A 26266-nucleotide genomic window follows, 5' to 3' on the forward strand; every position below is an offset into this window, starting at 1 on the left:
TTTCTAGAGAAATATTCGGAATGGTTGAAGGCTGAAGTGAATTTTACTTTCCTCAATAGAAACCATAAGGTACAGCTAAATAACCTTGGTTCTCGTTTACAAAAGGAATGAAGAAACATTTCAATTGCAAGCATAAGTTCTTTTTCAGAAAATTCCTCTGTAAGCAAAGGAACAATAATTTGTTTAGTTTTGCGTCCTGCTTCATGAAAAGATTTTTTTGGCCGCTCAACACCCGAAACTAATCGCAATGAAACTCATAATGTTACACCACTGGGTTCCTATTGAAAAGATTTAAAAAAAAAAAATGTTATGTTTTATTTAACGACACTTGCAACTGCAGAGGTTATATCAGTGACGCCAGATGTGCCAGAATTTTGTCCTGCAGGAGTTCTTTTACATGCCAGTAAATCTACTGACATGAGCCTGTCGCAATTAAGCACACTTAAATGCCATTGACCTGGCCCGGGATCGAACCCGCAACCTTGGGCATAGAACGCCAGTGCTATACCAACTTGCCAACCAGGTCGACAAAAAAATATTTCATTTCAGCCATCAACCATTCCGAATATTTTGCCAGAAACCTTTTTACACCCCACACAACTTCTATTTTTTTCTCAAAATCATTCCTAAAATAACAAATGATTTCTTAATTCCTTTAAAAACACTCTGTAAACACATATTTACAATCTAGTCAAAACATACTCAGATAATGATTCTGAAGAGTTTTTTTCTTCTAAAGTATTAATTCATTCACTCTTTATGCGTCAACAAAGACCACTTTTGCTGGCAGTTACCTAAAAAAAAAAAAAAAAAGAAAGAAAGAAAGAAAAAATAGCTATTCTCTAGTTTTGGTCAAGGTTTCAACAAATATGGGAATAATTACCAAGAGGTGTTCTTCCTTTTAGGTAAAAGTTTCAACAAATATGGGATGTTACCAAGAGCTATTCTTTCGCCTTGGTAAAGGTTTCAACAGACACAAAGTCCATTACCAAGAGCAGATAAGTTCCTCCTTTTCTGCCTTTCCTGATAATGTAACTGTTACGTACTTCTAAAACACTGCATCAAGAGATGATGCAAACACTAAAAATTTTAAAAAACTCACACTTGACTTTCTTTTCCACATATGGAACTTGTAGCTATTTCAATATTGGCTACAGTTTCCTCAATTCCTCTAATTAAATATTAAATGCATTATTCCCAAATAAGTTTAAGACTGATTTGTCATTAAACTTACCATCATTTGGACACCTCGTCTTGTACACTCATACCTGTAAAAACACTTTCTAAAATAGTAAAAATATTTAACTACACTATTTGTATCTTGTCAGCAGATTGCTTTCTAAATTTGTGATTCACTAGTAAAACACATACAAGCATAAGTAAGATAAAAAAATCCAAGATATTCTTGGAAAGAATTTCACCTCAGCTAATAGAAACAGCACATAGGAAAAGTCAACAGTATCCTGTACAAGCAAAGACTGTGACATCTCTTGTGTTGCTAATTTATAAACATATATCAGCTAGTTACGAACTCTTCTCTTGTCTTAACATATTTGACACATTTCTCCAGAATAAACATTGTAGCTATCTTGTCCAAATGCACAGTAAATATATCAGATTCAGTTTGCTGCACAGTTCCCAGTAGGTAATTTTTTACAATGGTCAAGTGAAACTTTTTATCCAGATACAATGTATTGTTACATAATTATGTGAATAAACACTGCATATAAACAGGGCGGGTGTTTTGTTTTATTGTCGTTCAGTCAACTGTCCGAAGACAGATCTGGACCCTACAAGTGACACCAACAAGGCATCACTCATGAGGCAATTAGGCCAGGAGAAAATGGGGTAGGGTGGCCAGTTCCTTTTCTCCTCCATTGCAGACATCGCTGCCTAGATATATATTACACTAATCAGACTTCAGATATGTACAGTAGTGGCAAAAAAAACCGGACCAACCCTTGTATCTGATTTCACAGCCTTGTTCACTCCAGAGCACGATAGACTGATAACTAAGACTTTCGTGGTTCGAATCCTACCTGGGAAGAAAACTTTTTTTTGTTCCTTATTCAAATTTATTTCCAATACTTTTCGATTGCAGCGATATTTTACTACTTAATTAATTTATTATTCCCAGAACATGAATTTTACCAGCAATCGAAAAGTATTGGGAATAAATTTGAATAAGGAACAAAATAAAGTTTCCTTCCCAGCCAGGATTCGAACCACGAAAGTCTTAGTTACCAGTCTATCATGCTCTGGAGTGAACAAGGCTCTGAAATCAGCTACAAGAGTCAGTATGGTTTCTTTTGCCACTACTGTACAAACTATGTTCTTCCTCTGACATATATCAAGTGAGATGTACTGCCTGATAATAGATATACACATCAGCCAGAACCTCAATCGGATGTATTTGTTTTGTTATTAGCACAAACGCCACATGTGACAGACAGATGTACTAAGAAGTATATGCTGGTTTTATCATAATTGTGACTGACTTATAAGGGTACATTTGTCGCGAATTATGCCTAAAATTGGCTGTTTCTGCTAAAAATTATTTCTGCGATAAAAACAAAAACAGGGGCATTTTTAAAAGACACGTATTTTAGAGAGATCAATACAGTGTATTAGTTCTGAAGATGTTAACCGCAAAAGAGTAGAAAGACAAACTAATTGGGAATTCTGTTATTCTCGATAACTGGGTTTCTGTATAGAACTGAGTTAAGTAACAACAAGGTTGGTTTACAAAGGTTGCTGCTGCCATTGCTACCACTACCACTACTATTGGGAACAAGAGGAACTTAACTTGAAGACAGATAAGACACACAAATAAATACAACTTAACAGGAGTTTCCAAACTATCATGCAACATGAAAAATTGTTCCGGGACTCTTCACTTAGCACACAAATGCTCTACCGACTGAGCTACCCAGGAATTACACGACACTGTCTCAATTTTTCCCTTTATATCCACACAACTCAACTGGGCTGACAAAGTGCCAGAAACCCAACTTTGAGAGCATACAAACTCTGTGTGACTTGAATTGTGGTTTCAGAAAAATGGGGAAGAACACAAGACACCCTTGACAAAGCATACAATACAATGCAATACATATAGTGAAGATCACGTAAGAGTAGTTCCTAAAATGCTAATTTGGCTGTCTCTTCAGTGTTGCCAATACTAGATATCACCAAAGAGGGTAAAGTCATAATGCCATGTACTGAAATAATAATAATAATAATAATAATAATAATAATAATAATAATAATTATTATTATTATTATTATTATTATTATTATTATTATACTTACGGCTTTTAGAGAGCCCAGAGATTCACTGCTGCCCTCACATAAGCCCGCCATCGGTCCCTATCCTGAGCAAGATTAATCCAGTCTCTATCATCATTCCCACCTCCATGAAATCCATTTTAAAATTATCCTCCCATCTACGTCTCAGCCTTCCCTAAGATCTTTTTCACTCTGGTCTCCCAATTAACACTCTATATGCATTTCTGGATTTGCCCTGCTCATCTCAAACATCTGAATTTAATGTTCCTAATTATGTTAGGTGAACAATACAATGAGTGCAGTTCTGTGTTGTGTAACTTTCTCCATTCTTCTGTAACTTCAACCATCTTAGCCCCAAATATTTTTCTAAGCACATTATTCTCGAACACTCTTAATCTCTGTTCCTCAAAGTGATAGTCCAAGTTTCACAACCATATAGAATAACTGGTAATAAAACTGTTTTATAAATTCCAACTTTCAGTGTTTTTGATAGCAGACCGAATGACAAAAGCTTCTCAACTGAATAATAACAGGAATAATAATAATAATAATAATAATAATAATAATATTGTTATTTTAATATTAACAATAACAATGTCTTGCTTATTTACCACATCTCATCTTTATGTTGGAAACTGTTTTTTAAATGGTTCAATAAATAATTTGTGAAAGAATATATTTTTCTCCTGGGCCTCTTGCACAATATGTTGGTAATTAGTAGATTAGTATGATTTAATATTAAAATGTATTTTATGCTCGACCCTGCCGAAATGTAGTGATTATACACTTGGTAGTAGCCCTTTAATGCACTTCATTAAAGTACACCTATTCATTATAATTCAGTTGTTCAGCCAATGAGAAATCATCATTGTACCATTATAAAACCGCAAGTATTGATTATTCTCGGATATACAATCGAAAGACAATTAGCGAAAAGTCACGGAGGCTGGAAATCTAATACTGTTGCAGAAGGTTATGTTCTGTTACTATAATAATTAGCGTTAATTGTAAATAATATTCAAATAAATTCAATTTGTCATCTCGTTTTTCAATTCTAAATCAATTTCCAGGTTATATCAAGACTAATGTTCATGTTATTGTCTAGATTATATCAAGGTCAATCACATTTGTTCCTCGGAAAATATCAGTACTTTCGCGTCTGCGCACACCTCACAATTCAGGTCAGTTCCACTCCTCACTTACATACCATAACATGAATACTTATGAATAATTTCAAGTTAGAAATATGGTCGAGCACAAAAAGTCGCATGAAACTTGCCTATAATGGTAATTAAGACGCTCGTATGAAAATTATGAAACGAGCGCAAGCGCTCATTTCATAAACATACTCGCATCTTAATTACTACCATTATAGACTCGTTGCATAATGTACTATTGTCTGACAACATGGAATTCATTGCTTTCACTGAACAGTTTATGATTCACGAGACCTAAAAATGTATTTCGTTTGATCATGTGAAACGATTAGTACGAATTCCGAAAACAGAAATCCACTTCAAAATGTATATCCTACATAAAATACTCACTCTCAAGTCGCTAACTTGCTATTTCCTCTCTTGGACATTTTAATAAAAATCTGAACACTAAGAAATATATTTGTCCATTAGTCACGTACATATTCCATACGAAGTAGGTCTGTAAGTTATATCTTATCTAATTGCACTTACCTGAATATATTGTTGAATTGGAATCCAACAACACAACACAACTGAATCTTGTATTGATATTAATATTAATACCAGTATTACTAATTAATTATTAACTACATTCAAATTTCACAAGCTTAATTACTTCCATTTCATCAGATTCCTTTAATGTAAAACAAAATTATTGCTGCCAACATAACAGTTATAAGATAACTGTCAGTTATTGTATTTGTCATTGCTCGAAATTCGTAACAAAGTTGGTAAAAGAAAATTCAATCTGACATCTAGAGAATCACTATAATCCACTAGCATATGTACCGGTAGTAATAGGGGAAAAATGATTAGGATTCACTCGTAAACTGATCCGGACTATACATCAAGCCAATTATAACTTACAGAAGTCACTCCAAACCACCAAATCAAAAGATTAGAAACTACAAAGTAATGCACTGAAAATTGTAATGGGGGTGTAAACAACACCAGGAACAGCATTGCAATATTATATACAACAAATAAACCAAAGTCAGAAGAGATAAATAATACAAGTCAATATATTTAATAAAATATATACAACTTTCTTACATTTTCACTCATACCACTTTTTCAAAGGAACAGACATCAACTTGTCTTTGTACCTGTTCACTAATTTGTTGAATACATTATCTTCTTCTTCGTTATGTTTTCTTTTAACTCCTTTCTTCGGCTGAAAATAAGAAGTAGCAATTTTAATAAGCTTATATTAGTGACTATCAGTATAGGTGGGTTCTCTTACACAGCTTCTTCATATGTATGAATTGAATTAGCACAAAGCACGGTAAAAACTTTGGAAAGCAGTAATCACTGATGTATTCATACAAGTAATATCACCTATCTTCTACATATGCATGCTGTTTATCAATGAAAAGCAATTAGTGTACATGTATAATTGTATGAATAAAATTAGTTTAATACCCACCGGAAGTATACTCTGCCACTGGGGGTGTGCACAATTGCAGTGCATGGCCCTCGCAAAAAAAAAAAAACACATACATGCCTAACAGAAGAAATAAGGAGGAAAGTGACACATGCACGCACACACGCGGGTGCACACATACATATACATACACATACACACACACACACACACACACACACACACACACACACACACACACACACACACACACACACACACACACACAAAAGTAGGTGAAGTGTGTTATAGTAGTAAAGACTAAATCTTCATACTAGCATCCAGAATGCATACATAAAATTTTGAGCCTGGATGATTGATGATGATGATGATGGAGTTAGCCAAAAGCAATGGAGTTGAAGTGCCAAAACTATGTTCTGATAGTACAAAACAGACTCTACCACATGAGTTTAAAATTACGAAAATATTCAATATATTTCTCCTTGATATTAAGGCTATGGATTGATGAAAATAACGAAAAAACCATTACAAAATGGAAATTTTATTTTAACTCTAAAAAATAAAATAATGTTTCAGTTTTCTAAATCTGTACTTATTTTGGCCCCACGACAATTTACAGCCCTTAGGACGAATTTAAAGTGACCAGCACGTATGTGGAGCTGTAGCCCTTTAAACTGAAACTCAGCTGTCGTTCTGACAGACTTTGTTCTTCATTCTAACTAATTTTACTTTTCATTCAGCTCATATTTCGCGCTGATATGTCTGAGAAAAATGTGTGTCGTAAACCTGTATAAGAAGGAAGGATATCGATAAAAAATATATATATATATATATATATATATATATATATATCATACATGCTGTATTGTGATACTTGTTTTCTCGATTTTCCAATTTTCAACATTTTGTAACATTCAAAATGTTCTAATGAATGCAGTCTTTCTTCAATCTCAGTCAAATTTTGCAAGTCCACAAAAGCATGTGAAGTAAACTGACACATGTGTTTTCTTCTTCTATTAAAGGTATTCAAATCACCATGTGTTGAGAATGTTGTAAGTTTTAAAAATTGAAAAATAACAACTAAAGGGGTAATTTTTTTTCTCAAAAAGTAATTGGAAAAATATGAAAAACATGTGTTATATTTTACATACATATGTCAGAATTAAATTAAATATAAATTTAAAGAAAAATTACGTAAACTTTGAAAATTGGGATAATTATAATTCAGTATTAAAAAAACAACAAAAATTAATTATATGTAAACTAATTAGAATACCAAAGTGAAAATTTGTGTACTGCATGTCCACATTGTAAGGAAGATGTGGAAAAAAGTTTCAGATTAAGTGGTATAAAAATGTAGAAGTTAGAAATTTCACAGATACATAATAGCCTTAATATTATTATATTTAGATTGGCAACAGGCCATGATTGTTTGGCCAAACACCTACATAGAATTGGAATATATCTATCCCTTAACTGCCCATTGTGCAACTCAAACCAAGGAATGGATTCGGAACACCTCAAAATCTGTGCTTCAGTGGCTGGCCATGACAATATCTTTGAAAAATATTGAGTGCAAGAGGTCAAATGACTTTATTGTCAAATGCCTGGCATTAGAAAACAACAACAACAACAACATATTATTACATTAGCAATTGGTGTAGCTAGACGGTAACAGGTTGGACTTGACATCTGAAGTTATGTCCGGGTTCGAAACCTGCTTCGGCTGATTATCTGGTTAGGTTCTTTTCCGAGATCTTCCCAAAATGTGAGGTGAAAGTGGTGAATGTCAAGCAAATTCTTCGACTCATCTCAATAATACCAATTTTATCAACATGCACAATAAGCCTTCATGCTGTAATCTGTTACAGAGAGAGAGAGACACATATATTTGAAACTCATTTTCAAAATATTTACCTGGGATTCTTTCAGTTTTTCTATCCTAATCTTTTTCTGTTCTTCAAATTTGTGTTTCATTTTCTGTGCATGCTTTGCTTTCCGCACTGATTTGTTATGAATGTCAGCTTGTGATCTGAGCTTAAAACGAGCCCGAAGTTTCCTGTTTCCTGGCTTCGCTGCCATGCCCACGAATTCCTTTCCTTCCTCTGCTGTGCCATCACTTTGCAATCTCTGCTGAGCCGAGTCTTCAACTTTCGTTAATTGCTTTCTTTTTTTACTTCCCTGTTTAACAACACGGTCATCTGAGAACAATGGATTTCTGGCCCTACTTTTTTCCAATCGCTTTTGTTTTATATTCATAATGGCTTTATTTTCTATAGAAAAATTCACAACTGGTCTCTGGAAAAGAAAACAGAAGGAAAAATATTGAAAACTTTCAGTTAAAATTATTTCAGAGAAATCTAAATCTATGTAATTTCACAGCCCTGCAGTATATATTGACTACACCCCAACTCTGGCTACTAGCAACAGGCATCTATAATGAACACCGATCAAAATACCCCTCATTTCTCGTGAAAAACAACAACTGAAAATACTATAGTGGACTTTATGTTGTCGGCAAAGAGCTGGATACATTAAGAAGATTGATTGATAGTGATGGTTGTCTTTTCAGTCTCTTTCAATATTGTGGCCTATACAGACTATTGTATACTATTTATAATAATTAGAAGCCGGACTTTTTGCATATTTTATTTCTTAGGAGTGCCAAGCTTTAAAGATGCATTCACACATTGCAACGAAACATTGGGAAGCAAATCGCGAGCATTAGATACATTTTTTGGAAGGGAATCACAAAATGAACAAACTGTATATTAGCCAAACATTTTTTTTTTTTTTTCACTACTAAATGACTTGACTCATCTCATTTACCAGTCTATTCTGTGTAATACAAAAAATCACAAAGAAAATCATGTGACAATTCTTTAAGTTAAGCACAATTGTGTGTTTTTTTTTCAATTCGTTATTAACTCTCTAGCACCTATTAGCGCCGTTACATGTCAGAAATTCACAACGGCCAGAATCTCAATCTAGCTGAAAAAAATTATATTTTTAAAAGTCACTGAAGTTGGTTTTTTGTACAATATAAACACTAACCAGATGACTGTACTTCAGAAATCCGCAATGCAGAAAGGGATTCGAAAAGATTAACAACAGTTAAGTTGATGATTGAATTAACATATACTTTTATTTATATGTGAAGTGCCATCTCACCGGAAGTAAGTGCTTAACAACAAATACGTGGTACAGTCATTAAGTTCTAAGACTTGATGCCTGGAGGGTAGGCTCCCACAAGAATCTGGATGTATCACAAGATGGCACATATCACGGCGTACATTTAAACAGAACCACATCCTCCCTCAAAATAGTCTCCGTTGGCCGTTATGCACGTTTGCCAACGTTGGTATAGCTGCTGGAAGCACCGTTGAAAGATGTTGGCAGGAAGGTCCCGTATGGCTTTTCTTGTGGCAGTCATGACCTCTTCGGAAGAATGAAATCTACGCCCACGTAGGGTTGCTTTCATGTGAGGAAAGAGAAAAAAAATTGCATGGTGCGAGATCAGGTGAGTACGGAGGGTGTGGAAGAACTGTCACCTGTTGTCTTGCAAGTTCCTCTTGGAAAAGGACAGAGCGATGTGCAGGGGCGTTGTCATGTAGCAACAGCCAATTCTTTGTACGCCATAGCTCAGGTCGCTTACGGCAAATTGAATCTCGTGAACGGCCAAGGATCTCTTTGTAGCGGGTTTTGTTCACAGTTGCACCTTCTGGGATGAATTCCATGTGGACAATTCCATTTGAATAAAAAAACAGTTCAAGCATCACCTTGCCTTTTGACCTGTCTTGTCGCGGTTTTTTCTGTCGTGGTGATAACGGCGTTTTCCAGGTGGCGGATTGTCGTTTCTGTTGCGGATCGTAAAGGAAACACCAAGTTTCGCATCCAGTTATTATCCGGTTGAGAAATGTCAGTTCATCGTCAGCACTACTGATGAGGTCACCACAAATCGTCATGCGATCATCACGTTCGTCTTGCGACAAGATTTGTGGCACACTGTGCTGGATAACACGAGACATGTTCAGGTCATCAGACAGAATTTTGTAACTAGTACCATGGCTGACCCCTACTGTTGCTGCGATATGTCTACCGATTGGGAGTGGTTAGCCCACACCAACGTTGCAACTTCTTGGATCTTGCGTTCAGTTCGAATTGTTTGTGGCCGACCAGTACGCACATCATCTTCCAAACTGTCTCTTCCTTGCAAAAAAACGTCGGTGCCACCTAAACACAACACTACGACTCACTGCGTCCTCACCGTAAACTTGCTGCATCATTTGAAATGTTTCGGCAGCAGTTTTGCCTAATTTCTGGCAGAACTTGATGTTTTCCCGTTGCTCAAACTGTGACATCTCGGGTTCCGACGTGCGCATTCAAATCACCGTCACAACAAAGACCGTAGTTCTGCTTACAGTGCATGCACTCAACTGTCTCTTGTTGGGTCGAGAGACTAACTGACAAGGTATCATACCATGGCGCCACCTATGCGCTATAGTGCACCACAATGCCACTATGCGCTCAGTATTAGAACTTAATGACTGTACCACGTATATATCATATCATATCATGTCATATCATATACTTTTATTTATCTTTTTTGAGTGTTGCTTAGTCAACTGTCCGAAAACAGGTCTCAACCTCACAAGTGATATCAAGAAGGCACCATTTATGAGGCAACTAGATCAGGAGATAATGGGGTAGGGTGGCCAGTTCCTTTCCCTCTCCATTGCATACATTCCCGACTAGCTACATATTACACTAATCAAACTTCAGATGCATACAAACAATTGTTCTTCCTCTAACACACATCATCAAGTGAGATGTAATGCCTGATAATAGATGTACATATCAATAAATCATTGACATAGAATGATTTACGTCTTTCTTGGCAATAAAACCACTCAGCAATAGTTAGGGACTGAAATTAAAATAATTTTTCTATTCTATTAAACTTATAAGTTTGTATCAGTTAGTAAAACATCATCTCTACATTACTATATATGAATTAAAAACTCCTCTAATAATACTCACTTTAGCTGATGTGAAGATATTTGGATTATTGTTAATATTTCTCAAAGCTTGTAAAGCATTTTCATGAGTTGTGAATGTGACAAAACCATATTCTTTGGATTTTCCTATGCCTTGAGCATCAACATTTCTCATATCGCGCATAACTCGAGCCTGAAAGAAAATTAAAAGTTTGCGAACTTAAACTACAACACAATTAATGAAGACATATCAATAGATGATTCCGGTTACTTTCAAGTTTCACTAGTGGATGTGATATAGTATTTGAAAATTAATTAAATTTACTATTTTGTGCAGTTAAAAACATAAAACATATATATTCCTCTCAAATAAAAAATTAAATATACAGTCCCATGTGAATTAATCAGAACAAGACAATAAAGACAATAACATTAAGAATTTTATATTTATTTACACTTTATGAAATTATCATTAATCATTCATGTCTATCCTTTTGCAAGTAGTTCACATGTTTTCGATGAGACAGATGGTAGGAAAGTTTCTTGGTCAGCCTAGCACACTAATATTGTGTCCATCAAAGAATTTCTTTACTTTCTTGGAGATGCAATGAAGGACCCAGATCTTAGTGAAAAATTCCTTCACAATCTGGAAACCTCTGCTATAGTTCAGGAACAATTCTCCAACACCGTATTCTGATGTACTGGTCAGTTCTCAAAACAACTCTATCACAGGGTGTTTTACAATCCATTCCACACATGCTAAGTTGTTGGCTCATTCTCTGGTGCACACATTGAACCCCTACTCTTGCACTTCAAAGTTGTTGTTGTTTTCTAATGCCAGGCATTTGACAATAAAGTCATTTGACCTCTTGCACTCCAATATTTTTCAAAGATATTATCATGACTAGCCACTGAAGCACAGATTTTGAGGTGTTCCGAATCCATTTCTTGGTTTGATTTGCACAATGGGCAGTTAGGGGACTGATATATTCCAATTCTATGCAGGTGTTTGGCCAAACAATCATGGCCTGTTGCCAATCTAAATACAGCTACAGACGATTTTCGTGGTAAATCGGGAATTAACTGTGGATTTTGATGCAGAGAGTTCCATTTTTTCCCTTGGGATTGAGCTATCAAATTTTGTTTGTTGAAGTCTAAGTATGTAGATTTAATAAATCTCTTCACAGAGTAATACATAGATTTAGTAACAGGTCTGTAAGTAGCAGTGCTGCCCTTCTTTGCTAAAGCATCCGCATTCTCGTTTCCCAGGATTCCACAATGGGATGGTATCCATTGGAATACAATTCTTTTATTGAGTGATAATAATGCACTTCAACGTAACTCTCATCAGAAAGAAAACCTTTTGTTCCAAACTTCTACTGCCAAATTTCAATGAGCACCCACTCACAAGAGGCACTTCGTCCATATTTCTCCTTTAAAAAGCTGTTCTTTTCCAGATTTTTTTGATTTTCCTTCTATAAGGTTGGAGACCACTAATGGAAACTTGCAGAGTAACTCTCCTTTCCCATTACTCACTAATTAAATCCAAAGTAGTTAGTTAGGAGTTTAAACTGCTTTTTTTTCCCGAGAAGGTGGTGTTTATTACTTGGCAAGGTCTTCTTTCCCTTTCACAGTTCCCCTTTCCCTTTTTCTGGATACAATTAAGCCAATCTCTTCGTGCTTCTCAGGCGTTGGATTTACTATACCTATACCTATATCAAATTGTGAAACTAATTGAACAGGGGTCTGGTAGAGATTCTGGGTAGCTCAGTTGGTAGAGTGTTGGCACATTCAGCCAAAGGTCCTGGGTTCGATACCCGGCCTCGGAACAATTTTTTCCTTGAAATTACAGGGAACTATACCTGAAAGTCAGATCTGTATAATACACGTTACTGTTCGTTAACAGAAAACCACAAATTTAAGTCACAGAAAGTGTGCACTCAATGTTGGGTCTCTTGACATTTTGTCAACCCATGTGAGGTATAAGGATATGTTGTTGTTGTTTTTTAATGCCAGGCGTTTGACAATAAAGTTATTTGACCTCTTGCACTCCAATATTTTTCAAAGATATTGTTACGGTCAGCCACTGAAGCACAGATTTTGAGGTGTTCCAAATCCATTTCTTGATTTGAATTGCACAAAGGACAGTCAGGGGATTGATATATTCCAATTCTATGCAGGTGTTTGGCCAAACAATCATGGCCTGTTGCCAATCTAAATGCAGCTACAGATGATTTTCGTGGTAAATCGGGAATTAACTGTGGATTATGATGCAGAGAGCTCCATTTTTTCCCCTTGAGATTGTGTTATCAAATTTTCTTTGTTGAAGTCTATGTATGTAGATTTAATAAATCTTTTCACAGAGGAATACGTAGATTTAGTAACAGGTCTGTAAGTAGCAGTGCTGCCTTTCTTTGCTAAAGCATCCGCATTCTCGTTTCCCAGGATTCCACAATGGGATGGTATCCATTGGAATACAATTCTTTTATTGAGTGTTATTAATTGAGAGAGCATTTTAGTTATTTCTGCTATTTGAGATGAAGGTGTGTGTCTAGAGACTATTGATAGAACAGCTGCTTTGGAATCGGACAATACAACTGCATTTTTAAATTTAGTGATGTGGCATAGAAGATTCCTGAGACTTTCACTTATTGCAATGACTTCTCCACCAAAACTTGTTGTTCCAGGTATATGGATATAAAAGGGAATATTTGAGCCAGGGTCTGATAGAGTGTCTGGATAGCTCAGTTGGTAGAGTGTTGGGGCACTCAGCCAACAGTCTCGGTTTCGATGTCCAGTCCCAGAACAATTTTTTTCTCTTGAATTTATTCAAGTCAGCTTTACAGGGAGCTATACCTGAAAGCTAAATTTGCATATTTATTCTTTACTCATACAAGAAGATAAAGATAATACCATAATCACACTATGCTTCCTATGTGCCAAAACTATAAAAAAATTACAAATCTCACAAAGAAAATGCAAAAGTAAAAACACATCCAAAGTACTGCATATTTAACCTAAAACAACAGTCATCTAGACCATAACTAATTTAAACAAAGAGCAAACAATGCAGAGACAGTGCACATTGTTACCAAATATAAAGAACTATGGGTAAAATGATATAAAAATATATCTTGTTCTCGTTAATTCACAGAGGACTGCAGTTTTATTATAAATGTCTCTATTTATATTCTTATTTAATTTATTATATTTGCCAAGATGATAAAGGAAATTAAATGCTGACCTCCTTTATGACTGCCTTCGGTCCAGCATGTCGAATAAAGAGCTGGCGCAATTTCGCGTCATCCCAAGAGGGAGGAATATTATGAATTACCAAGCGGTAACGAGAGACAAACATATTTAGATTACGGAGCATCTGACTTTTCCATTGTTCTATTTGTAGGCGTTTTGCCATATCTGCCATGGACACCCCTACAGCTGCACTGCTTCCGGCCAGAACCACTATAAAAGAATCAAACAGAAATAAACTTTATAACATTAAGTTCCAGACAGGTAATACAATTACAAAATTATATCAAAGCAATAATGTAATTATTATAAAATATAATGATATATAACATTAAAGAAGACTGTATTTCAACACAACAAAACTAGAATTAGAAAACAAATCTGAATAACTTCAAAATACATAAAGAAAAGAATATAAGAAAATTAATTAATAATATTTACTAAATCTTTTCTTGCATAAAAACTTGTACATTATTATTCTCACACATACTATCCTAAGTTTTCACAAAAACAATGCTATTACGAAATTCACATCAGCTCCTAAAAATATCTTAATTATAATAATTTCGATGTCAGTACAATAATTCTACTCGTATTTTTTTTTCCTAACAGGTATCAACCAAATTTCTATTAATTTCAATTACCAAAGAGAAATAAATGCCTTACAAGAAATTTAAAGAAAAATTCAAATACTAATTTAATAGAGAACAAAATCTATGAATTCCTTCACAAATAGAGTAAGAACAGGTTTCTCAAACTTCTGTTTCAGAAGTCAAGAGTTAAAAGTGAGGACAATATTATCTTCCAATATATGTTATGCAAAACAACTAGAAACACAAAACATGTCACTTCGGTTTTGGTGGTGGTGATGGTGGTGATGGTGGTGGTGGTGGTGGTGTTGGTGGTTATGGTGGTGGTGGTGGTGGTTATGGTGGTGGTGATGGTGGTGGTGATGGTGGTGGTGGCAGCAGCAATGGCAGCAGCAGCAATGGCAAGGAGAAGGAAGAAGAGGACAGGAAAAGGATGGTGATCTTATCAATAATGATACGGAAAAAATTAAGAAAGAGAAGAATAAGGAGAAAGAAAAGGAATTTATGACAATAGAAATTACGAGTACATTCATGGTATTACTATAACAAAAGCGTACCGAACTACACAACAAAACTGAAAAAACATTAAAAATATATGAAATAGAAGCAAATTCATACAAAATGAGAGACTTAACCAGACCTCCTTCTTTAACAAGATACAAGTTTCTGTTATCCTTGTTCTTTCCTCCTGCATTTTTGTTCTCTGCTTTCTGCTGGATTTCTTCTCTGTTTAGAGCTCTATATACATCCAGATTCTGGTCATGTAGTGTAAGTTCTGTACCTGCAGACAAACACTGCTCGGCACTCTCTTTCTTCTGTAATACGGAGGAAAGATAAATTGAAAACTTAAGCTTACATACTTTTCAAACATAACATACACCTTTCACATTTAACTTTACAGCAAAGAGGACAGATTTTCATTTCAAGAGCAAGGTCAAGTCGCACTGTGTTATAACTATATTTACATAGTTTTAAAATTTCAGAAGATGCTATATGTAAAACTACGCAGTAACAGAATTAATAATTGGAGCATATTTTTTTCTTTTTAATTTTCAGCTTCAAATGCTCTAAAAAAATAAAGATATAAAAAATAAGCAAGACTTACGACTTTCTCGGAATTTAATTCACTACGAATTTTTGGGTTTTTACACTGTATAGTATATGCAGAAACATTCAACATTCAGAGTTGTATGTCAATTAAATCAGCAAGAAGCAAAAGAAGAGGAATCTATTTATTAGATTCATTATCTAATTTTTCTGATGATGGATCCTAAATGTTTAGAAAGTAATGCCTCCTACTTTTTTGTATTGACTTATGTCTAGCTGCAAGTTAGTGGCACTGTAGTAAAGGTTAAACCATCACACTTAATGTCCTGTTAGTTTGGTTATCATGCGACAAATAATGGCAACAGGGCAGCCTACCGAAATGGCACCTGTGTAAGAAACAGAGATATGTTATTGAATTCCTCACTGTCAAACAACTGCACCCATTAATATCCATTGACGCTTGTTAAAGGTGTACGGAGATGATAGTGGATGCGAGCACAGTGAGGTGGTGGGTAGTGCGTTTCAACAGTGGCGAAAAGACAGTCTTTAGGGATAGGTTAAGTGAGATTCTTATGAATACTCTGGAGCCTGGAGAAACTGTCAATTCTGAGAGATACAAGTAGACAATGACTAAGCTGAAAGCCTGAATTTCCAGAGTCAGGCCAGAGAAGAAAACATTTCACTTGCAACATTATAAGGCCAGGCCCCATACAGTTTCGCGACCACAGAGCACGTTGCAAATTTGACTGGATTGTCCTACCACATCCACTGTATAGTCAGGATTCAGAGCCCTTCAGACTTCCATCTCTTTGAGCCTATGAAAGATGGACTACGTGGACAACATTTTTCAGACAAGAATGCTGTTATCGCAGCTGTAACAAAGTGGCTTGCCTCTGCTGGTTCAGATTTTTATGAGCACGGCATACAGGCTCTTGTTCATCGCTCGCAAAAGTGCATAACAAAATGTGATGACTATGTAGAGAAAAAACTGTATGTAGCTGAAATCTTGCTCTATTTAACTATGTTATTATGCTCTCTGTATCTGTTGTAGTTTCCGTGAAAATAAATAGGAGGCATTACTTTCAGAAAGACCCTCATACCTATAAAATGTTGGATATTTTTACATCTCTGACATAGTATGAAAATAAAAATATCTCTCACTACAGCTCAAAATTGCTTATTTGCTTTTTAAAATAGTTTTCGGGAAAGATATTACAAATCTTTATAGAAAACGTGAAGTAACATCTAAAGGTCACAGACTTCACATCTGATGCAGTGCCTTGTTGGTATTGTCAACAGGTGGCCTTGTTCTTCTCTAAGAGCATGCAGAAACTAGTGCACCGATGGCAGAAGTGCATCATTGCCAGTGGGCACTTTATTGAAAAATGATGTACTCTTCGGAAAGAGGACATTTCAAACTTTATTTTAGTGTAACATCTTTCATGTTCATAAATTAATAAAAGAGTTAGAGCCCAGGAGGCAAAACTTATTGAACAACCCTCGTAATTGAATACATTAAAAATAAATAATAAAATTCTAATGTAGTGACTCTGTCTGAAAAGCAAATAAGTGCTACAAAATGTTAAGGTTGAAAACATGACAAGAGGAATATTTTTCGAGTACACATCCATATTTCATTGTAATGTGACATACGTAAAATTGATAAGAGATAAACACGAAATCGCCAAATCTTCATGTATAAAGACATATCACTACTTCTCAAACATAGTTCAGTGGTAGAGCGTTGCCGCACTTAGCCAAAGTTCCCGGGTTCGATACCCGGTCGCAGAACAATTTGTTGTTGTTGTTTTCTAATGCCAGGCGTTTGACAATAAAGTCATTTGACCTCTTGCACTCCAATATTTTTCAAAGATTATCATGGTCAGCCACTGAAACACAGATTTTGAGGTGTTCCGAATCCATTTATTGCTTTGAGTTGCACAAAGTGCAGTTAGGGGACTGATATATTCCAATTCTATGCAGGTGCTTGGCCAAACAATCATGGCCCGTTGCCAATCTAAATGCAGCTACAGACGATTTTCGTGGTAATTCGGGAATTAACTGTGGATTATGATGCAGAGAGTTCCATTTTTTCCCTTGAGATTGTGTTATCAAATTTTGTTTGTTGAAGTCCAAGTATGTAGATTTAATAAATCTTTTCACAGAGTAATACGTAGATTTAGTAACAGGTCTGCAAGTAGCAGTGAACAATTTTAATATTATCTCTATGTTTTACTTCTTGGAAGGAAATTAAGGACATATGTCCAAACAGTATAGTGCATGGACTTTGTCGATATACAACAAAGTCAGACTACTTACAATCTGACATTGGGTATAATTCTGAATTAATAGAGTTAAAAGTTCTTTATTGTAACAATACTCTTGCTTAAAATTCATGGTTGCATTAATATGTTGTTGTTGTTTTCTAATGCCAGGCATTTGACAATAAAGTCATTTGACCTCTTGCACTCCAATACTTTTCAAAGATATTGTCATGGTTAGCCACTCACGCACAGATTTTGAGATGTTCTGAATCCATTTCTTGATTTGATTTGCACAATGGACAGTTAGGAGACTGATATATTCCAATTCTATGCAGATGCTTGGCCAAACAGTCATGGCATGTTGCCAATCTAAATGCAGCTACAGACGATTTGCGTGGTAAATTGGGAATCAACTGTGGATTATGATGCAGAGAGTTCCATTTTTTCCCTTGAGATTGTGTTATCAAATTTTGTTTGTTGAAGTCTAAGTATGTAGATTTAATAAATCTTTTCACAGAGGAATACGTAGATTTAGTAACAGGTCTGTAAGTAGCAGTGATGCCCTTCTTTGCTAAAGCATCCACATTCTCGTTTCCCAGGCTTCCACAATGGGATGGTATCCATTGGAATACAATTCTTTTATTGAGTGTTATTAGTTGAGAGAGCATTTTATTTATTTTTGCTATTTGAGATGAAGGTGTGTGTCTAGAGACTATTGATAGAATAGCTGCTTTGGTGTCTGACAATATAACTGCATTTTTAAATATATTGATGTGGCAGAGAAGATTCCTGAGACTTTCACTTATTGCAGTGATTTCTCCATCAAAACTTGTTGTTCCATATCCAAGAGATCTATAAAGTGAGAAGAGACAGCACGTAACACCCGCACCTGCACATTGTTTCCTGGAGATCAAGGATCCATCGGTGTATAAATGAAGCCAATTTTGTGGAGGGTACCTAATATTAATTGTCTCTAAAGGCAATTGTTTCATTATTTCAGTGTTTATTTCTGATTTCAGTATTTCTTCTGTTAAATTTAGATTATACTCTATATTTAATAGTGTTACAGGGTTTGATTTAATTTGCAAGTTTTCTTTTAAATTCGGGACGTTGATTTTCTGTTTTAATTCTTGAACCATGGATATGAAACTTTGAGTTTTTAATCTACGGAGAGGACTGTATGAATGCCAATTGTTTCCTGGTAGGTTGCATTAATACTAATTTAAATATGAGTACTATAATACCTGAAATTTTACAAATGCTGTCCCTTTTGAGTGCTCAGTTATAGGATCCATGCATATAAGAGCATAAACCACTGGACCAAACTGCTCCATACACGTCTTAAGATCTTCATTGGTTGAAGAGAATGGAACATTTTTTATGAACACTGTACGTCCTTCTGAAACATCATTTGAAATTACCCTTGGCCTTTTAACATTGGTCTTCTTTTCAGATTCACCTTCTGACCTGAAAAAATATATTTTCTTATTAGGCCTATTACACCCCTAGTTGAACTTCTAATCCAATGCAAGAAAGCAATAAAGACCATGGTCTGTTGAACATGATCAAGTTATGACTACACTACATTAAATCAGAAAACACCTCACACTTTGCATACAGATTACACTAATATAGTAATGCACAGTCTAGTATATACAGTCACGAAGCTCAATACTTACTAAATATGCATCCATAGATAGTTGCTAACCACCAGGATCGCTACTATCGCCTCATCACAGACCATTTTCCAAGCAGACGATAAAATGTATTGTACTTTCGATATTGTGTTCTTTTGAAAAAATTAAAACCTTCCTTTCACTATTGAAATATGAAATACATAAGGTTTATATATTATTTTCATAAAGTATATATTATATTTTATAAACTCACCTTCCTGGATCTTTCGGAAGAAGGATAAATCTGACCTCTTTTTCTTACAACTTATAGTACTACAAACGTCTCCTTGTCCCATATTATTAATCAAATTATTGTATTTTAGCCATTTACAGTTATTACAACCGATAACGAACATTTCACAGTTTACACAACTTTTCACAACAATGCGAAATATGGCACAGTCAATGCCTTTTCGATCTAGACTAGGCCGTAATGTACGTTCGGGTTTTCTATTTCAGTGTATAGAGCTCAGTGAAATATTATATTATAACTTTATTGCGTATCATTGCTAAGTTTTATTTAGTGTAATGTGTCCATAAGTTCCCTTTACTTCTTGTTGCATAATATGTTGCAGAAATAATTACAAAACTGTGTTATTTTAATGTGAAGAGAATTTTACATGTTAACATAATCTGTTCGCATCAACATTTTAAGTTTAGAATGAAAGCTATTTTGAGGTTTAATAAAAAAGAATTTATATTGTGATTTTAATTTAGTACATCTACCTTCCTTAGTTGTAGACAGAAAATTTACCACACTACTCCTATGAAATTAGTGTACGTACGATTGTGTTACTTCGTCTCTTTAGTAGTAGATAAACACAATAATGCAGTACTCAATTGTAGTAATAAAATATAGACAAATTGAATGTGCAGGGTATCATACTTGACATTATGCTTAATTATAATTGCGAATTTAGGAATATAAGTTAGATATAAAAAACATAACCTATAATTTATATATGAATGGCAGGGCATTGGAGACCACTAAAATTAGACAGAAAGGGGCAAGTGGTACAGTAAATATAACCTATAATTTCAATATACCTAAATATCCGTGCAGTGCAACTGAAAATTATTGAATCGTGCAGAAATGAATGTACAAGAATTTCGCAATATTTAATCGAAATAAAGGCAGGTATTACACATACGAACAACGTAATTTTCACATAAAAAATAATATTACACCTTAACTCGCAAGTGAATTATGTCTGAAGTGTCTCATAATCATTGTTTTAAATTTTATTAATGCAATTATACTACATTTTAGACAAATATACTATGTTACTCTTTATGCATTCCAACTAATGTTGAAACGCTGCTCTTCATGATTAGATTAAACGAATTACATGGTCTGCCTTATGGCCTGTATTAGATCACAATGGCAGTGGGACAGTCTATTGTTCCTAATACAGCGCTTCAAGCTGCTAACAACTATCGCGAGAAATGCAAAAAATCATCCCAAGCTTCGTGACTGTATATACTAGACTGTGGTAATAGTAGGTTTCGTATACTGTGACATTAATATTGAAACAAAAGTGTCATGAGAACATGAAGGAAGACACAGGATGATGTATTAAATGTCTAAATAACTGAAATATACATACTCATTTTCATCAATCTCTTCATCAGTCTCATCTTCACTGTCACTGATTTTGCTTTTGTCATTGTCTTCTTCTTCTTCATCATCATCATCATCATCATCATCATCATCATCATCATCATCATCGTCGTCGTCGTCGTCATCATCATCTCCAGCCTTTGATTTTACAGAATGTGTTTCCTTCATTTGAGTACTCGAGTCTTTCTTATCTATTTCTTCTTCATCATCTGGTTCTTTCTTTATTTCCACTTCTTTCTCTGATGATTCACTTGCTTTGAATGTGGATTTTGGCACAGCCCAATCCACAATTATCATTCGTCCTAAAAATAAAAATTTGTCTTCATATACACCGTGTAATTCTTTCGTCTCCTTTACTGTTGGATGTGACAGTGACAATAGTGATGGTGACAGTGAAAATGGAGGCAGTGATCATGAGATAATGATGGAAACAATTTTATGACTTGCATACACAGTATGCTACCTTTGTGTACCACAGTAGTGGCTTGTAGATAGGCTTACATAGGTTGTTTGACAACATAATGATGTTAATACCCTTTAATTACTTACTTACTGGCTTTTAAGGAACCAGGAGGTTCATTGCCGCCCTCACATAAGCCCGCCATTGGTCCCTATCCTGAGCAAGATTAATCCATTCTCTATCATCATATCCCACCTCCCTCAAATCCATTTTAATATTATCTTCCCATCTACAACTCGGCCTCCCTAAAGGTCTTTTTCCCTCTGGCCTCCTAACTAACACTCTATGTGCATTTCTGGATTCGCCCATACGTGCTACATGCCCTGCCCATCTCAAACGTCTGGATTTAATGTTCCTAATTATGTCAGGTGAAGAATATAATGCGTTAACTTTCTCCATTCTCCTTTAACTTCATCCCTCTTAGCCCCAAATATTTTCCTAAGCACCTTATTCTCACACACCCTTAACCTATGTTCCTCTCTCTTCTCCACCTCTTCAAAAGATAAATTTCCAATTTTTATATTTCCATTTCGTACAATATTCTCGTCACGAGACATAATCATATACTTTGTCTTTTCGGGATTTACTTCCAAACCTATCTCTTTACTTGCTTCCAGTAAAATTTCCGTGTTTTTCCTAATTACTATTTAATTACTATTTATTATTTAACAATTCCATGAAACACATTTAAATTGGTCTACCAACAAATGTTACACATCACGAACACAGAAAAATTATATTGTGCCTTTAATGTAATCTAACGTAAGTATTCAAATTCAAATGCCTCGCTGTGTTCAGAAGTCATCGTATGGTCAGATTAGTGTTGTGTGGAGCATTTACTTGTACTGTATATGGCAGTAAAGATGACTATATGTTTCATTACGGAAGTTAGAAATAAAATATCGTGGAATATAATAATAATAATAATAATAATAATAATAATAATAATATATGTATTTCATTTAACTTTGCTATTTAAAGGAATTTAAATCTCATATACCTCATTAACTTACTTAGTGCTTTTCTTACTTCTTGATCTAAAGCATAATAGAGAAATGTTTTTTTTTTTTACTTCTTGATGTAAAGCATAGTACAGAAATGTTTATCTTCCCAATAAAATTTCGCAATTTATACCTCTCTGCAAAACGCAACCACTAAGTTTTTATATCACGAGTCTCTAATTTAAGTTCTCATTATTAATTTGATTGAAAATTAAGCAAACGTAACTTTAGACACCAAAATAGTTAACCTTAATGAACTCACCTAGTAAAGGTTTCCCACTGCAATTTATAATAGCCTTAGCAGCACTATTCTTCTTTACAAATTGTATAAAGCCACAGCCTACAAGTTTTCCATCAGCTTTTCGAAGTAATGTCAATTCAGAAATTTCACCATATTTTTTAAAGTGTTTTCTGAGAATTTCTTCTGTTACCTGTAAAATGACACAAAATGGACATATCTTAATATATATTATACAGTACATATTAGTGGTAAAACAATGTAACAGTACTTATCCTATGTAAATAATTACAGAATTTTTAAATGAATGAAAGAAAGCCAATGCAGCTTCTCTCCAGGTCCAATGTATTCTGAGTTCCGTAATATACAGTTAAAATTTATTAAATTATGTGTAGAATTGTTACTGGCGCATTATTTTTTAAATAAACAACCACTTCAGAAAATAAGCTCATGAAAAAAAATGTTATGTTTTATTTAACGATGCTCGCAACTGCAGAGGTTATATCAGCGTCGCCGGATGTGCCGGAATTTTGTTCCGCAGGAGTTCTTTTACATGCCAGTAAATCTACTGACATGAGCCTGTCGCATTTAAGCACACTTAAATGCCATCGACCTGGCCCAGGATCGAACCCGCAACCTTGGGCACACAAGCTCATGAAACCTAAAATGTACATAATCTTGTAAATAATGTAATAGTATATGGAGTGACACATTGTTAGGACACTTGAGCAACTATCTTCTTCATCCATTACGAACGCATTATTTGAAATAAACACTCAATGTATCTCCATTTACGCTAAAACTATTTAGATTCATGCATAAACAGAAAACACTAAACAGGTAAAAAGTCACTTCTTTACAATACGATAATTATATCAGTAAGACCACTTTTTCTTGAAATAAGTATAAAGGTTAGCTCCTCCATAAGAAGGACTGATATGTAAACAAAGGAAAGGTTATTCTAATCACCACGAAATTTCAGTATTCAGTTGTTAGCCTTCATTCCCACTATTAAGCACACATGTGGAAAAAAATAAAAAGTGAAAACTGTGCTAAATGTTTCAACTGTCAATAAACAAACTAATTCCGAATGCAGAATTCACAAGTGTGAGTCATAAAGACAATAGCAATTTTTTTAATTTAACCACTCCCAACTGACATTAATTCTGATTAACGATGACTAAAAATGTATGCTATTCCACATTTTAATCACTACTTCAGCTAATTGCTGACATACTTCCATCAAGATCTAATCAATGTTCTTTGTTGTGGAAGAATGCAAAAATGTTTATTTACATTAAGATAGAAATAATACCAGCAGAGTAGCTAACATATGCATTCTTATGTATACCATTACTACAAGTCTTGTATAGAAGGCAGAAGGAAGTGCCAACACATGGATGTTTAGGTTATGTTTGTTTATGCTTGTTTTGATGTTGGTACTCCCAAATTGCAGGGATGGATAGTTGCGTATATTTTTGCGATACTCTAAGTCATAAAGCTGTGTGTAAAATTGGAAAACTCATCTCACCATATCTCAAAATGGAGATTCTGGACTTTCTTCCTTCTGGCTTCTAAGCTAAGAAGTATTCGAGCACTGTTTTGTGTTTCTCATAATGGTGATGTCATCTTCGTGCAAATACAGTGGTTTAAAAATTAAACAAAATAGGATTTGAAACCAAACTAACACAATCTGGGTGAAATTTTGTAACGGCACATTTCCGTTCAAAATGGAATGCAGGAGAGCCCTACATACAGCTCATTGTCATTTTGAGCCTTCTCCTTCCATTCTGTATTGTTCTAATTTGTGTGTCCTACTTCAAAATTAATTTATTCCTATATACTGAAGATTTACAGACACATCAATATTTTCGCAATAGTTGTATGTTTATTCTATTAAAATTACAAATATATATATATCAATAATTTTCCTATTTCAACATCGAGTATTCCATTGTTCGTCTTGACCATAAACCCTTCTTTAACAGTAAAGCAAAGGTGTACAACACTTTGCTAACCTGGACATTGTGTTGCACCACATGGAGGTCGATCTGCAACTGCACCAGGACAATGACTGATTGAGAAATGGTGGAATAATGGCAGGGTAAATGAAATACCGCTCTAGAAACTACCCCAACATTGTCTTCGTCTACAACAAATTCCACTTGCACTTTTACTAGTTCAGAACTGTTACAGGTATTATAATATAAGAACAATTTTTGTGAAAATTTGAGGTGTTAACACCAAATATATTACAATATACTTTGAGCTACTGAAATCACTTTTACCTTGAAAGGGAGATTCCTTACAATAAGTCTGCCTTTCTTGGCATTTTTCATCTTTTTACGCTCCTTGCTGGTAACCTGTGTTGCATCACTATCTGCAGTTACATGTTCTTTTTCTTCAGACTCTTTTTTCACTTTTACTTTCGGAACTGCCCAGTCAATAACAATTTTCTTTCCTAGGGGAGAAAAATTAATTATTATCTATGTAGCAATGAATGACAATCTAAAAATTCAACTATAACATCACACATGAACAGAGGTGCAAACCTTTCAAATAGGTTATTACTAGGAAACGGATTTCTAGGTGCTAAAAACGAGAGATTTAGGACTTTAGTTTTCTTCTCAGGCAGGATTCGAACCACGAAAGTCTTATAAAATCCAATTTAGGAGTTTATATAAAATGAACAATTAATAATTCTAATTTTAGTAAATATGTTTTAGGTGGAATTTATGTACAGTGGTGGCAAAAAAACTGGACCTACCCTTGTAGTTAATTTCAGAGCCTTGTTCACTCCAGAGCACGATAGACTGGTAACTAAGAATTTCGTGGTTCGAATCCTGCCTGGGAAGGAAACTTTTTTTTGTTCCTTATTCAAATTTATTCCCAGTACTTTTCGACTGTAGTGATATTTTACTAATTAATTAATTTATTATTCCCAGAACATGAACTTTACCAGCAATCGAAAAGTATTGGGAATAAATTTGAATAAGGAACAAAATGAAGTTTCCCTCCCAGGCAGGATTCGAACCATGAAAGTCTTAGTTACCAGTCTATCATGCTCTGGAGTGAACAAGGCTCTGAAATCAGCTACAAGGGTCAGTCCGGTTTTTTTTGCCACTACTGTACAAAGAATTGGTGCTGACAATGAGTGTTACTGATCTGTAGACTCAAATTCTTCCAGTAAAAGAGAATGATGGTTGAGTGGCCAGTTTCTTTTTTTCATAACGGGGGTGCAATGACACGAAATCA

The 26266-nt window shown here is 34.8% G+C and overlaps 1 protein-coding gene across 1 annotated transcript in view; it reads right to left on the reverse strand.

Annotated features, from left to right (window-relative positions):
• Positions 1 to 5488: 5488 nt before the first annotated feature.
• Positions 5489 to 26266, reverse strand: part of LOC138697805 (RNA-binding protein 28-like) — a 28098-nt gene continuing 7320 nt past the window's right edge. The window contains exons 4-12 of the mRNA XM_069823324.1: positions 25300 to 25472; positions 23036 to 23204; positions 21299 to 21614; positions 19260 to 19482; positions 15345 to 15519; positions 14110 to 14327; positions 10909 to 11058; positions 7786 to 8166; positions 5489 to 5658 (exon numbers count right to left, since the gene is read on the reverse strand). Of these exons, the coding sequence (XP_069679425.1) occupies positions 5542 to 5658; positions 7786 to 8166; positions 10909 to 11058; positions 14110 to 14327; positions 15345 to 15519; positions 19260 to 19482; positions 21299 to 21614; positions 23036 to 23204; positions 25300 to 25472 (1922 nt within the window). The 3' untranslated portion in view covers positions 5489 to 5541. The remainder of the gene's footprint in view (positions 5659 to 7785; positions 8167 to 10908; positions 11059 to 14109; positions 14328 to 15344; positions 15520 to 19259; positions 19483 to 21298; positions 21615 to 23035; positions 23205 to 25299; positions 25473 to 26266) is intronic.

Source organism: Periplaneta americana, chromosome 4 (genome assembly GCF_040183065.1).
Source record: "Periplaneta americana isolate PAMFEO1 chromosome 4, P.americana_PAMFEO1_priV1, whole genome shotgun sequence".
Lineage (NCBI taxonomy): Eukaryota > Metazoa > Arthropoda > Insecta > Blattodea > Blattidae > Periplaneta > Periplaneta americana.